This window comes from Hemiscyllium ocellatum, chromosome 24 (genome assembly GCF_020745735.1).
Source record: "Hemiscyllium ocellatum isolate sHemOce1 chromosome 24, sHemOce1.pat.X.cur, whole genome shotgun sequence".
Lineage (NCBI taxonomy): Eukaryota > Metazoa > Chordata > Chondrichthyes > Orectolobiformes > Hemiscylliidae > Hemiscyllium > Hemiscyllium ocellatum.
The window spans coordinates 38,979,774-38,995,324 of NC_083424.1; the positions used below are offsets into that span (position 1 = coordinate 38,979,774).

The 15,551-nt window shown below is 36.7% G+C and overlaps 1 protein-coding gene across 2 annotated transcripts in view; it reads left to right on the plus strand.

The window, feature by feature from the left end:
• Positions 1-15,551, plus strand: part of rnft2 (ring finger protein, transmembrane 2) — a 60,612-nt gene that overhangs the window by 30,577 nt on the left and 14,484 nt on the right. For both annotated transcript variants that reach the window (XM_060843703.1, XM_060843704.1), the window contains one exon: positions 5,457-5,610. In XM_060843703.1, the coding sequence (XP_060699686.1) occupies positions 5,457-5,610 (154 nt within the window). The remainder of the gene's footprint in view (positions 1-5,456; positions 5,611-15,551) is intronic.

The window sequence follows — 15,551 nt, forward strand, 5'->3', positions numbered from 1 at the left end:
AACAGGATCTTGATCAGCTGGGCCAATAGGCTGAGAAGTGGCAGATGGAGTTTAATTTAGATAAATGCGAAGTGCTACCTTTTGGGAAAGCAAATCTTAGCAGGACTTATACACTTAATGGTAAAGTCCTAGGGAGTGTTGCTGAACAAAGAGACCTTGGAGTGCAGGTTTATAGCTCTTTGAAAGTGGAGTCACAGGTAGATAGGATAGTGAAGAAGGCGTTTGGTATGCTTTCCTGATTGGCCAGTGCATTGAGTACAGGAGTTGGGAGGTCATATTGTGGCTGTACAGGACATTGGTTACGCCACTTGGAATATTGCGTTCAATTCTGGTGTCCTTCCTATCGGAAAGATGTTGTGAAACTTGAAAATGTTCAGAAAAGATTCACAAGGATGTTGCCAGGGTTGGAGGATTTGAGCTATAGGGAGAGGTTAAATAGGCCACGGCTGTTTTCCCTGGAGCATCGGAGGCTGAGAAGTGACTTATCGAGGTTTATAAAATCGTGAGGGGCATGGATAGGATAAAAAGACAAAGTTTCTTCCCTGGGTTGGGGGAGTCCAGAACTAGAGGGCAAAGGTTTATGGTGAGAGAAGAAAGATATAAAAGAGACCTAAGGGGCACTTTTTCACGCAGTGGGTGGTACGTGTATGGAATGAGCTGCCAGAGGAAGTGGTGGCAGCTGGTACAATTTCAACATTTAGAAGGCATCTGGATGGGTATATGAATAGGAAGGGTTTGAAGGGATATGGGCCGGGTGCTGGCAGATGGGTCAAGATTGGGTTGGGATATATGGTCAGCATGGACAAGTTGGATCAAAGGGTCTGTTTCTGTGCTGTACATCTCTATTACTCTGTGACTCTATGTCAGAAGTAGGTTCTTTACTCAGAGCGTGCTAAAGGCATGGAATGCCCTGCCTGCAACAATAGTAGAATCGCCAATTTTATGGGAATTTAAATGGTCATTGGATAAACCTATGGATGATAATGGAATAGTGTAGTTTAAATAGGCTTCAGATTGGTTTCATAGGTCAGCGCAACATTGAGGGCCGAAGGGTCTGTTCTGCACTGTAATGTTCCTTGCTCTAAATCAAGAGGAATACCAGGGTTCTGTAGTAGCGATGTTATCAAATAAGTTAAGCAGCCGCAGGGCAGTAAGCCAGAATTACCTGATTTTTTGTAATGAAAAGATTTACTGGGAGTAAAATAATGGGTTGGAACACACTCATGGGATGAGTTTAGAAGCTAAATATATATTTTTTCAGTGGAGAAATATAAAATTAATACAAATTTTCTACAATATTATACAAATATAAAATTAATTCTTCTATGAAAGTGAGGCTATTCAGCAGCAAATATGAACTCCGAAAAACAGTTACATCATATTCAATAAGGTTTTTCAGTACCTTTTTCAGTTTTTTGCATTGGGACCAATAGCATAACAAAGCAGGTTTTAGTCAAACTACGTATTTTTACTTGCAGTTTGTTGAACAGTTCTCCTTAAAGCACACAAGGTTAACGAGTATTTAATAGACTTGTTCGATTCATGGACAATTTTGACAAAGTAAATCAGGAAAAACTGTTTCACTGGGCAGCAAACATAGATTTGAGATGATTGGCAGGTGAAACAGAGACAACATGGGGGAGAAAGATTTCCAGAGCTTGTTATATCCAGGAATAAAATGAAATACAGCAAGAGCAATTAAATAATTTAGTAATTGCCTTCAAAAAGAAATTTGATCAATAGTTAATATGAAAGAATTGTTAAACTATAAGGAAAGAATAGTGAAATAGGACTAATTGGAACACTCTTTCAAAGAACTGACACGAACACAGTGGGAAGAGTGACTGCCTTCTGTACTGTATCATTCCTGTGCTGTTATCATGGGCATTAATGACCAATTTTATTTTCTGCTTTTCATTTTACAAAGCATTTTAACATATTTTTTGCTATATCTGTTATCCCTAAAAGGCTTTATTCCTTATCAAACCGAAATTGTAGTGTAAGCGTGGAATCAGTGCTCAACCTAATTTTGGTGTGAAATAAAATAAAACTCCCTGGAGGAGGAACTCTTACTTCTTTTGCTCCTGTGGGACTCAAAGTTACACAACAATGTTGTATTGTAAGTGCAAATTTAGGGCTCTTATGTAGCTAAGCAGTCTCAATTGAGGTGAGACCATTGCAAAAAAAAACTTGCCATCATTTGTAATTTATACTTTAATGATTGCTGTTAGGGAAGAAAAGTGTTCGTAGTTAAGAGAGCTTTTTTAAAAAATGTTTAGAAAATTTTTGGAGCTTTCCATGTGTTGTTCTGAGCTCTGGATTTCTCATGGTAAATCTAAGCAGAGAATGTTTGCTGCTAGTGTATACAGAGAGGAAAAAAAGCATTTGATACTCTATTAAGTATATTCCATGCTTTAATAAGGATAGTGCCAAAGTTGTACGAATTATTTATTTTAAAAATGTTTAAAGTGAGATATATTAGCAGTATTTACTATTGTAGATGTTACATTTCTGTTGAACCATAAGCAGGTGTTGATTAGAACCCACTGTTTTGCTGCATCCTCATTTTTAAAAAAATTATGTTTCCTGAAAATATATATTTTTATTTTGCCCTGCATGGTCTGCAAGGTACCAATTTTTTCACATTCATTTCTTTATAGGTTTCATTTGTACATTCAGATTTTTGAACTTTAGTTGAGACATCTGTTGTTATGTAATCTCTCATTCAATGTGAGTATTTGATTTTGTTTTCATTATTTGATTTCAAATTGAAATCTTTTGGTTAATTTTGTTGCTTTATATAATATCTGAGGGCACACCTAATATATTTAAAGATTTTGAGCATCCTAATAGTGTAAGAGACCTAACATTTCTCATATTCCACTGCTTTTTTGAATAGACTTCAGGTATTGTCTTTGTTTTGTAATTCTAGTTCTAATGCAGAATCATCCAACCCAAAGTCCTGCCAAAATGGCAATCTAACTTTTGAAACCCAGATTACAAAACCTAATTTGCTCATTTTTAAAATTTGCTGCTGTGTTCTATACCTGAACCTTGCAGATTAAAGAGAGCTGTCCTTCATGCCAAACTTCAGGTAGTATCTGTAACAACCACTTGTGGTTTCTAAACTATTTAACAAAAACAAATGCATTGTTATTTCATACATGGAAACATGAGGCCCAGTCAGAAGAGTTGAGCAAAATCATGGTAGAAAAATAGATTTTCAAAATGATTTAATACACTGAGAATCATGAGGCATTGCACATTGCAGAGAATTAGGGTTATGCCAACTTGTTACTTTATATATTGTGAAGGGATGTGCGGTTTATTTTTCATTCTTGCATAGTTATTGCCGTGGATGTTCATGTTTACAAAGAAATTAAAAGCTGGAGAGGTTGCAGAAATACCTTGATGACGAGCACAAACATCCCAAAATTTATTTGCGTCAAAGGGAAAAAAGCTAGTATATATCTGTAAAGAGTTGAGTAATTGGTAAGCCACACATTGAACAATAAAATCAAAATACTGCAGATACAAAATAAAATCAGAAAATGCTGGAGAAGCCTAGCAGGTCTGACAGAATCTAGGTGGAGAGAAACAGAGTTGGAATGATGAACCCCATAAGAGAATTATATCTAAATAAAGAAAGTGCTACCAGTTTTTGAGTTTGGGTCAAAATGAAAAGAAATGAAGGTAAAAATGTTGTGGAGTAGTTGGTGTTGGATTGGGATGGACAAAGTTAAAAATCACGCAACACCAGGTTATAGTCCAATAGGTTTACTTGGAAGCACTAGCTTTCGGAGTGTTGCTCCTTCATCAGGTGGTCGTAAGATACAGACTTTATTGCAAAACATTACAATGTTGTGCAACTGAAATGATATATTAATGCATTGTCTGAGCTGAGATGACATCTTTTGTTATAAAACCTTCAGTTATCTCAAGAAGTGCCTCAAAAGAAGTTCTGGGATTTAAATATTAATAAACCAAAATCAGCAACCCATTCTAAAAGATGAAAGACTTAACAATCCAGGTTTGTTCAATATATCATTTCAGTTGCATGACACTGTAATCTTTTGCTATAAATTCTGTGTCTTATGATCTTATAGTCCGCAACCACCTGATGAAGGAGCAGGGCTCCAAAGCTAGTGCTTCCAAATAAACTGTTGGACTATAACCTGGTGTTGTGTGATTTTTAACTTTGAATGTAGAAAGTCACTTGCAGGAGTAGCTCCCAGACAGTGCATGACTGTAGAATGTGGTATACAGCAAGAGATGATTGGGGTCTTGTGAGAAAGGTATAGCTTAATCATGGATAAATTTAAACCACAGAGATTGGATGAATCATATTGGTAAAAGTTGTCTGGATGAGGAGTTCATGGAATATTTTGAGGAACACTTTCCTGGAGCAGCACGGTCTAGAGCCAGTTGGCGATCTGGTCATATGCAGTGAGGTCATATTAATGACCTCATCGTGAAGGTACCCCTAGGTATCAATGATTATAACATGATAGAGTTTTACATTCAGTTTGAGGGAGAGATGAATGGATCTAAGACCAACATTTTAAATTTAAATAATGGTAATTATGGGGGCATGGGTTTCACATTTCCTGACATTAATGAGTCTAGCACCAAGTGAAGAGAACTTTTAGCTGTCGTCAAGTAAAGAAAGTAGGCAGTCACGTTAAAAAATTCTCCCAGACAACAAATCAGCAAATAAAACACTGATTGCCCTCTTCTTTTCCCAGATATTGAATAACAAAATAAAGATTGCAACATATATTCTAAGCTGAAATGCCATATACTGTTGTTTTAAAAATGCATTGATTATATTATGCTTGGGAATTTCTATTATAATGGAATATAGTTGCCAGTGCAGAAATATTAAAATTGTTTCCCAATGCCAGAGAGGTTTCTTAGCAAAAGTGATGATTAATATGTTGTTAAAAGCTCAGTTGCATCTCATTAACAAGGTGTAATACTTCATGGGTTTTTAGCATGTTACAAACTGTTTTAGTAAAATCATTCCAGTAAAACTTCTTGTCAAACTGTTTTGTGTAATAAGAGAGGTTCTCATCCCTTTAGGGACTTCTAATTTGTCATCTGCAGAGACATCAACGACATACACTGTGGAGGAGCAAGAAATCACTGCAATGGCAACTTCTGGAATTCCACATTTAACTGATTGTGTATGGATTGCAGACTTTTCTATCACTTTCATGGTTGCAATAGCATGAATGCTGACGATTTGCCATCATTAAAACTGCAAGATCTGGCCTTTGTGTTTTCAGTACATCAGTCTGTTAGACATATAATACATGGTGTAGTTTTACTTGCTGCTTTATCTTTATGCTCCCTGCCTTTATGCTGCTATGTTACCCAGATGATTAAATTCAACAGTCATTGCAGTGCATCAGTCAAATATTTTACTTGTACTTTTGTTTATCCTTTTTCCTCAGCTTGATATTTATGAAGACTAGTGTGGAAAGCCAGGATTTCTTTGATTTGCTTTGGATTGCAGGAATTACAGATTTTGTGCTGAAATACATTACAATTGGTTTCAAGTGCTTGATCCTTATTCTGCCTAGAATAATATTAGCTTTCAAGTCAAGGGTAAGTTGGTCGAATGTTCCTGAACTTGTTTCAATGCTACTGATTAATGTTTTAACAGTAGCACTTCCATTAATTCTATAAAGATTGAACACACTTATAATACAATTGTACATCATTTTCCAAACAGTGATCCAAAGAGGTATGTATTATATTGACCAAGCAGAAGAGCTTGCCACTATTTTCCAATATTATGTTAGTGACAGCAGTTAGAACTATTTCATTGGCTGTAAACATGATTGAGATGTGTATCTGATGTTTATAAAGGCAAGTATTGCTGAATAAAGAGGCATGCTGACTCAGAGAAGGCGCCCTCAACAAATTTCTGGAAATAAGCATAATCTTGTGAGGAAAGTTTGGTTATCTTACCGAAATATCTAAGATTCTGAGGGGACTTGAGCTAGGGATACAGTAAGAATAAGTGTCTTTCATTTAAATTGAAAACTCGGGGAATCTTTTTTTCTCTCATAGGATCATTAGCCTGTGGAATTCTCACCAAAGAGCAGTGGAGGCAAGGTCATTGAATGTTTTTAATGCTGAGTTAAACAGATTTATGATTCAAACAGTTGTTGGGGGATTTGAGAGTGTGGTGCTGGAAAAGCACAGCAGGTCAGGCAGCATCCCAGGAGCAGGAGAATCAATGTTTTGGGCATAAACTCTTCATCAGGAATCTGTCAGGGGGAGACAGGAACTTTGATTGTGGTCTCAATTCTGATTGGCACAGCAGGCTTGAGAAACCGAATAGAAGTCTATTGCTGCTCTTCGTATATTAACTTCAGAAGAAATCCAACATAGATTTACTAAAATGATAATTTGCAGGTCAAGTATGAAGAGAGGCTAAAGAAACAATAGTTTTGTTACTTGGAATGCTTGAATGTGATTTAACTAAAGTTTTTGTCACAGACACAATTAGATTAGATTACTTACAGTGTGGAAACAGACCCTTCGGCCCAACAAGTCCATACCAACCTGCTGAAGCGCAACCCACCCATACCCCTACATTTACCCCTTCACCTAACACTAGGGGCAATTTAGCATGGCCAATTCACCTGGCCTGCACAATTGACCTGACCTGCACACCTTTGGACTGTGGGAGGAAACCCACACAAACACGGGGAGAATGTGACTCCACACAGTCAGTCGCCTGAGGCAGGAATTGAACCCAGGTCTCTGGCATTGTGAGGCAGCAATGCTAAGCACTGTGCCACCATGCCGCCCACAATGCATGGATTTGTTTTCTTACCACCTGTAATCAGTGTGTTTTTATGGAAAGAGGTGTGTGTTTGGTTGTTCTTGTGGTGTGTCTTCGAATTAAATAATTTAGAAGACAAGCTTTCAAGAGATTAAAAGTAATGCAGGTTTTTAATTCTGATACACCTGCCCTGAATTAATGCAATGTCATATCTCAATCTCAAGCGTGTGCACACAATCAAAGCAGTGTTAAAGATTGGGCATTGGTTAATTTGGTCTCTGATGTACAATCTCCAGTCTCCTATGTTATGGGCCAGTGGTTTTTGAATGGTCTTGATGAGTTAAAGTTGAACTGTAAGTCTTGGAAGAGTTCACAATAGATTATGAGGTCAGTTGCTTATTGTCTAGTCTCTGGGAGGTTGGTTCTCAGCTGAACATGAATAAGTTAAGGGAGTCCTTTAGCAGTTGGAATCTCCAACTTTCAGGGCATTGATGTTAACTACCTTGGTTGCTTGATGCTTTTTAATTAGATCATGATCTAGCTCTCTGAGCAATTAATGACTAACTGCTAACAGCTTTTTGCTGTCAAAATCATGGCAGGCATCCTACCTGGCTTTCCGCAAGTTCAAGTCCTTGACCAAGTCAGATGTTGTGGTCTTGTTGATTCCAAGACCTGTGTAGTATGTGTAGACATTCATTCATGGGGTTTGAAGCACCCTTTCTCTTAATTTTAGAATGACCTACCTCTTGATTGGTTTCCTGGGAGGGCATGGACTATCATCAATCTATGTGTTCATTTGTTCCCTCTGAGTCAAAGAAGTAGTTCTCATCTACAATGCAAGTCAAGTAACCTTGGGAGGATACTTTTGCTAGCTGTTTGTGTATAGATTTTATAACCTAAAAATATTTGGAATGGAATGTCTTTACTGAACAATAACAATTGCAGAATTTTACTTCATAATTATTTTGATATTTTGTTTTTCCTCCTGCAGTTATTTGTGAGAATATTTATGACTGTGTATTGAAGGTATAGAATTTAGATTTGGGAAGCAGCAAACCAAACTCTGAGTGCAGACTAGCTATAGATCTAGACTGTACTTGGAATGTTTTGAGCAGTTTGGGCTCCATGTCTAAGGAAGGATGTCTTGGCCTTGGACGGAGGCCTGAGAAGAGTCACAAGAATAATCCTGTGAATGAAGGACTTGCCGTATGAGGAGTATTTGAGGATTCTGTACTTAATGGAGTTTAGAAAGATGGGGCAGGGGTGATCTCATTGAAACTTAGAGAATATTCAGATGCCTCGATAGACTTGGAGAAGGTGTTTTCACTCGCAGGGGAGGCTAAGAGTTGAGGGCACAGTCTCTGAATGAAGGGGTGATCCTTTAGACCTGAGATAAGGATGAATTTCTTCAGCTAGAGGTAGCCAATCTGTGGAACTCTTTGCTTCAGAAGTCTGTGTAAGCCAAGCTATTGAGTCTTTAAGACAGCAATTAATAGGTTCTTGATCAGTAAGGGGATCAAGGATTATGAGGAAAAGGCAGGAGGTTAGGGGTTGAGAAACATATCAATTATGATCAATTGGTGGTACATTCTCAATGGGCCAAATGACCTAAATCTGTTCCTATATCTTATGGTAACTTACACCCATTTTACATCTCTCTTTGCCTTTCACCACCATGGCCTTTGTCTTTTTCACTGGCCTCTGCACCATCTGTTTCTTTTGCCCTTTCCGCTGCCTCTGTCAAAAGAATTAAAACAAAATTCTATTCCTTTTCAGTTGTGAAGACGAGTCATAAGAACATAACATAAGAAGTAGAAGCAGGAATAGGCAACAGGGCTCAAAATATTAACTCTGTTTCTTTCTTTACCATTACAACCAGACCTGCTGAGTTTCTCTGGCATTCTTGCTGTTTGTTTCAGATTTCCAGGATCTGCACTACTTTGCTTTTATTAATCAAGGAGCAGTAACCTTGCACATGCGAGAGACATTAAAGTTCGGTTTTGGAAAGTTCAATGAAATTTTATGCTGGAATTGAGCAGTACAAAGCAATTTAGAAAGAAAGGTGTGAATGTCATAAATTGGAAGTAGACCAAGATTAGCTGATCTGGACCTTTTGCAATTTCACCCCCTCTCCCCCACACCAAATGTTTGATAATTTAAATTATCCTTATTATCAAAATATACTGTACATTTAACTTCTTAACATACAACAGTCATATAGACAATTTTATGAAAACTTTCTTTTGTGCAGTACAATGATGATGGCTAACTGTGGGATGTTCATTTATTTTATTAACACATGCAAGACAAATCTCAGCTGGATTTGCAACAAACCGTACACAGTACATGCGATCACAGTAAATGAATACAGCAGCTTTTCATTACTAAGATAAATCTGCTATTTTACATGTGAAAAGGAATGAGTTCTGGATGGATTCCATGGTTTTCTTAACCTTTTCTGTATTAAACAGATTAAAGTACAAGGAGAAAGCATCAGATAGATGAACAATTTAACCACTGCTGAAGATAAATGGTGCTCCTTTCACAGTTCATGCACTTGTCGAATTGTCTGAATGACTGTTTAAATTGCAATAAATTTCTCCCAGATGTCACCCTTAAATTTAGGTCACTTGACATTCCACCCCTGCCACCAACTCCTATTTTCCTAGCATTTAGTGAAACCACATAAGAAGGACAGTGTGAGGTTTCTGCATTTCAGTCTATGAAGTATGATGTCATTCTTTGGATTGAAAGACCTTTCATGTCTAATTAACATAAACTGCTGTTGGGTCATAACTTTGTCCTTCCTGCTTTTGTATGCTCTGATTTTGGTTATCTTCAAAGATTTTGTTCCATGACTACACAAGTTAATGCTATTTTAAATAGTGAGAGGGGAAGAATCAAAAATGTGTGGGATGAAGGGTGATTACGAAAGATATATAGATACACTAAACTTAATAAATGATATACTGAAAATAGGTGAAATAGGCAGCTATTGGATCAGCTAGGACTACACAGATTGACTGTGTTAAATAGTGAGATATTCTAGAGGAGACTACTTTGCAGTTTGTTCTGACTTTGCTTTTGCACTTGGATATTTTTTGATTCATTGTTGATTAGAAACATTAGCTTCCATACCATTTTTATTGTGATTAGTCCTTAGGATCCAAGAATAGTATTGCCAGTGAAAGAGGCTTGTACTGAATAAGCAAAGCAAATAGGAATATCTTCTTACCTTCATGGACTAAAACTCATCTGGTGCCCATGTTCTAAATTGCACCAAGTTTCATTCACTCAGCAGTCCTTCAATGACTCATTTTTAAGATGATCATCCTTGTTTTTAAATCCTTCTATGTCTTGCCTTTCCCTATTTCTGATATCTCTTCTCGTTCAGCAACCCTCCAAGCCTTTATGCTCCACCAGTCTGGCATCACGATGTTCCTCAATTTTAATAAATTTTACATTGGTGACAGCTACTGAAAACATACATCTGGAATTAGACCCCTTAAACCTCTCTTTCATCCTTGGTGATGCTCTTTAAACTTGCAGCTTTGGTCATCTACTTTAACATTTCCAACTAGAATCTTGTGAAGACTATTGAAATTCTTTGTTACATTAAAGCTGCCATATAAACACAGTTTGGTTTTGCTGAGCAATGCTATAAACTTGTGATGGCAAAGAATTAGAGATGTTGAAGATCACAGAGGATGAGGCGCAAAGATGAAGGCTGCTGATATGGGGGTATTCTAACTAGCAGGAATTCACATGAAGAGTGATCAATACTAGGAATAGGACTTCCAATTGGATGGTATAAGAAAATATTAAAATAATTTAAGAAAATGTTGGATGCTGTCATGCGGGAATGTAATTTTCTTTCTGTAGATGGATTAGCTGCATATTTGTCCACTCCTGTATCAATCTCCACTGCACATTTACTTCTGTCAGTGCCAAGGTGAAACTTGAAAATCTTACCCTTTTGCCATCTAACTAACTGACAGGTCTAAGTGTAAGATCTGAACTCAATTTCATTTATTATCTTCTTCTCCCCGTGAAATAATGCAGAAGTTTATCTTAATTCTACAAAAATGCCTTTTTTTTGTATTTTTAGCATGGAAACAGATTCAAAATAGCAGCAAACTAAGAGAAACTCTGTCTGGTTTGTAACAGTCTTGCTTGTTTACACATGTTTTAATACTAATTAAAGCTGTAATATTTAGCACTGTGCCATTACACGAAGAACTTCTCTCAACCTTTGGTAGTTTGAAGTCATGTACTAGGTCTTTCTGTCAGAACAATTTAATAACAGCTTGCATTTATGTAGCACCTTTAAGGCATTGAAATCACTCCAAAGCACTCCCCAGGAGTGACATCAAATAAATGTTTGCAGCTAACCACATATGGAAATATTGGGATAGGAAATTGATTAAAGAAGCAAGTAGGGTTACAGAGAATGTAGGGAGGATATTCCAAAACTTAGGCCTGAGCAGTTACAAGTTCTGTTGTAGATATGAGAAATAATCTCCTTCAATTTCTTTACTAGCACTTTCTTTCACAGTATGTTTAATCTTAATAATTGCATTTTAACTAGAACAAATGAATTTTTTTTATTGCAACAGAAAATGTTCCAAAATATATTAAAAAGGTACTTTTTTATTTACAGGGCTATTTCAAGAAAAGATACCAGAATGGCCTCACTGTTGAGATTTTTACCAAAATATTTCACCCTCAGTATTTGATGTTTTAGAACTAATTCTGAGCAAAACAATTCATTTCAAGGTTGCCTTCTAAGTTACTGTACATGTGAATAAATGTTTGCCACGTAAGGTGGGGAGGAAAGTGAAGTGTTTTTGCTGGAAACAGAAGATTAAAGAATTGTTTTTCAAAGGCATTATTATAAACACTTCTTTCTTTTAGTATTAATTTCAGGGAGGGACTAGTTCATTACTAAAAACATTGACGTAATTACTTTGTAATAGAGAAAATGCAGCAGCCAGTTTAAGTGTGACAGTATTCTAAAGACAAAAATGCAATTATGACTGCATTTTGTGTTTAGCGATATCGGTTGAAGGATTAGGAAATCAAGTGATTCCCCTGTTTTGTTCATTTAGTATCTTTGTCTCTTTTATACCTACTTGAGAGGGCATTTGGGTTTTGACTTAATATTTTAATTAGAAAGTGACACCACTAACAATGCAGATCTCCCTTATTTTTGTGATGGATTTCAGAAAGTGAAAGCAGCAGAGCCAGTTTAAAGAGTCAAAAAGGAAATCATAGAAACATACAGCACAGAACAAGGTCATTTGGCCTGTCATATCTCTGCTGGCTGAGAAGGAGCTGATAAGTTCAATCCCAGTTTCTAGTTCTTGATCTGTAGTCTTGCAGGTTATGGCATTTTAGGTGCGTGTTGAAATACTTTTTAAATGTAGTGGAAGTCTCTGCTTCTAAGATCCTTTTTGAAGCAGTGAGTTCTCGACCCCTGCCACTGATCAAAACCTTTTGACATAACTCCTTCTAGCAATTACTTTAAAACTGTACTGCCCAACTTGCCTGTTCTTGGTCTCCTGCCAAGTGAAATAGGATCTTTCTATCTGCTCTTTCAAAACTTCTCAATGCAATATATTTCAATTAAATCTTCTCTTGAACTCCTATGTTTCAATGTATAAAAGGGCATATATCAAATTATTTCATTATCACTTTCATTGTAAGTTTTTTATTACTTTCTTATCTGAAATAATTTATCAGAAATTTTGCAAGTCTGATTTTGTCTATATCATCTAATTTTATTGACAAGAATGTTTTCTGTATAATTCTATTACAAAAATTGCTTGAAATAAACTTTAAAATAGAAGAAAAAAAATCACGCAGCTACAATGGAACACCCATAGTACACAGAGATTTTGCAGTACAGCCTTCATTCATTTCACATCTTTATTATTTTTATTTTGTTTTCTGTGAAATCATTCTCATGCCTAGGATATGTGTAAGGCAAAAATTTAGAATGTCACAATTTCCGACATCCACATCTGATGGATTACAGGTTTCTTTGTACTTTAACATACTATAAAATATAGTACTGGCTATGCTATGTTGTATAATACTTGGCTCTGCATCACTGCGACTTTTGTTCCTCATTTTACCATACTGCCTTCCTTTATTGGCAAGCAGATTCAAAACTATAAGTTTAAAATGTACATATATCCATAAATAATAATTACCCATGAATTTAAATCCTAATCCCAAACAATTTTGCATTTTTGATAAAAGTTGAAGCTGCATTGTTCTGAATTATTGCGGAGGAAATAAAAATCTGGAGCAAAGTAAACCAGACTTAGGATTTATTATCACCCATTTTATGTTAACATTTAGTCAAAATATATTCCAATGCATGGCATTTAAGGAATTTTGCACTGAACATTAGGTCACAGAAAAATTGTGTTCACGTCATTTGAAAGCCTCATAACCTTCTAAGATTGGTTTGAATACAATTATGGTATGGAATGAAAACCTACAACATAAACAATCCAGTTCCAGTGTTATATATGCCATCCACTCTCATACTTCACCCTCCAGTAAGTTGATCACTCTTGCTCCAAAATTGCTGCTGACACACAAACAGTTTTGCAACTGAGTCCACAGTTTTGATTTTGTCCAAGACAACATTCTTTTAATATCTCTCAGTCGATATAACATTTAAGTAGTATTTAGATATTCACTTGTTTTCCCATAGTCTCAAGGCAACAGGCCAAGAGCTGGAAAATGAGATCAGTCAGGTGAGTGATATGGGCATATAGACCAAATGGACACATCCTGTGCTGTAAATGTCCAAGAATCTAAGAATGAGAAACAAAACTGAGCTTGTGGAAATTCAGGAAGTTTGGCAGCCCTTATAGGTAGCAAAGCAGAGTTAATGTCTTAAGGTCACCACTGTTCACCAGAATGCAAAAGCAACTTTACAACAATTATAAGAAACTCCAGTGAGTGCACACATATTAAGACGTTTGAATCATTTCATTTTAACTAAATGTACCACGTTATATAAATCAGGAGAATCCAGCACTGTTGCTATCATAGTCTTACCAGCCCATAGGAGCTGCTCTCTTATTAGAGAGAAGCAACTGGTTGTGACTTAATCTGAGGGCCATCAGACCTCAGGTGAGGGAAGACATTGAGAAGGAGAGTCCTTCAAAGTAGCCTCAAACCGGTGATGGGAATTGAACCCACACTGTTGGAATCATATTGCTCTGTAAACCAATGATCCAGCCAAGTGAGCTAAACAGATTCACTGAAACTATGCATTACAGAACCTTTTCTACTGGATGTAACGACATAAACTCAGATTTTGGTGAAAAAAAATCCATTAACTAGATCAACTGCACAGAAGTTGTTTGTATGTCTGGAGAGGGAATATTATCATCTGAAACTTTTTTTCAAAAATGGATTGTTAATAACAGTTCAACTTAAGCATTTGTTTAATATTTTCACTTGTATAACTTGTTTTAACTAAGTGATGATTACATCATTGAGGGACTTTTGCTTGGAAGAGCTAGAATCATTGGAGATTGAACCATTAATCAAGAGAACCCTGGTTTTAATTGTATGGTCTAGGTTAATTTTAGCTCCCTTAAGCCACTGTACTCCAACACTGCTCCAACTCAATTTGTCTTCACAATATCATCACTCTGTACTTTAAGCAAAAAATGGTTTATGTTTAATTTTAACAAGTCATTTACGAGAAAACTAGGTAAGTGCATGAGGGAGAAAGCAATTGAACAATATGATATGCTCATTAAATTCAATGAACAAGGCTCATGTGGCTCATTAAAACTTACATTGATAATTTGGGCCGAATGGTCTAATTTTCTGTTCGAAATTCTATGTAATAGTTAGCGTACTGTTCAGCAAAAGCATTGTTTTATTTCAAATTTCTTTGTCCAGCCTCCTCTTTGATTTAGCCTTCCACTCCAAGGACAGTTAATTATATTGGAATATGGATCCAGGGGTGCTGGCAAGTATCCCATTCTTTGCCCAAGTGGCCGTTCTTTATGTTTGAGGTTGGACGGTGATTGCCAGCAAGCTCGACTGTCAGACCCATCACAGCCAAAGCAGATCCTGCCTGCACCTGTCATCCACACACACTATCCAGCAGGGGTCACTGGATAGTAATCAGGAGTTGGGAATCCAGGCCAGCTTTTTATCCTTCTCTCTCCAAGCTCAGGGATGCGGAGACTAATTGTAGCAACAACCTTATTTTTAAACAAAACTACTGTGGTTGTTTTTCCTAGCATTTGTCAATTCTGAATTAAGCATCTCATCTGGAAATAGAATGAGTCATTTGAGTCATGTCAACAAAACCTAGTGTTATGTAACTAGCTAGGTTTTTTTGCTTTAGTCCTGCTTTCTGTAAGGTTTAGGCTACTTGTGAGAAGAAGAAATACTTCTAATACTCTGTTCTTTGAACTGAAAGTCTCACAGCACAATTTTTTTGCCAGATTAATGGGCCTGTAGATGAGTGGAGATCTTAGGACTAAAACGATTGCTGTTAAAAAATTGTCCTAAGCTGTCAGCTGCACAAACCAGAAACACAAACTGTACTGGCTGCCTGCTGCAGAATTGACATCACTCAGTTCCCTAGGGATATGAGATCACAAGAATGCCAAGGTCTGAATGATTATAATTGTTCAAAGCACAAAAGATTAGAGTGACAGCTTGTTATATGATCTCATCTCCAAGACCCATGAGATATCTGTGCTGT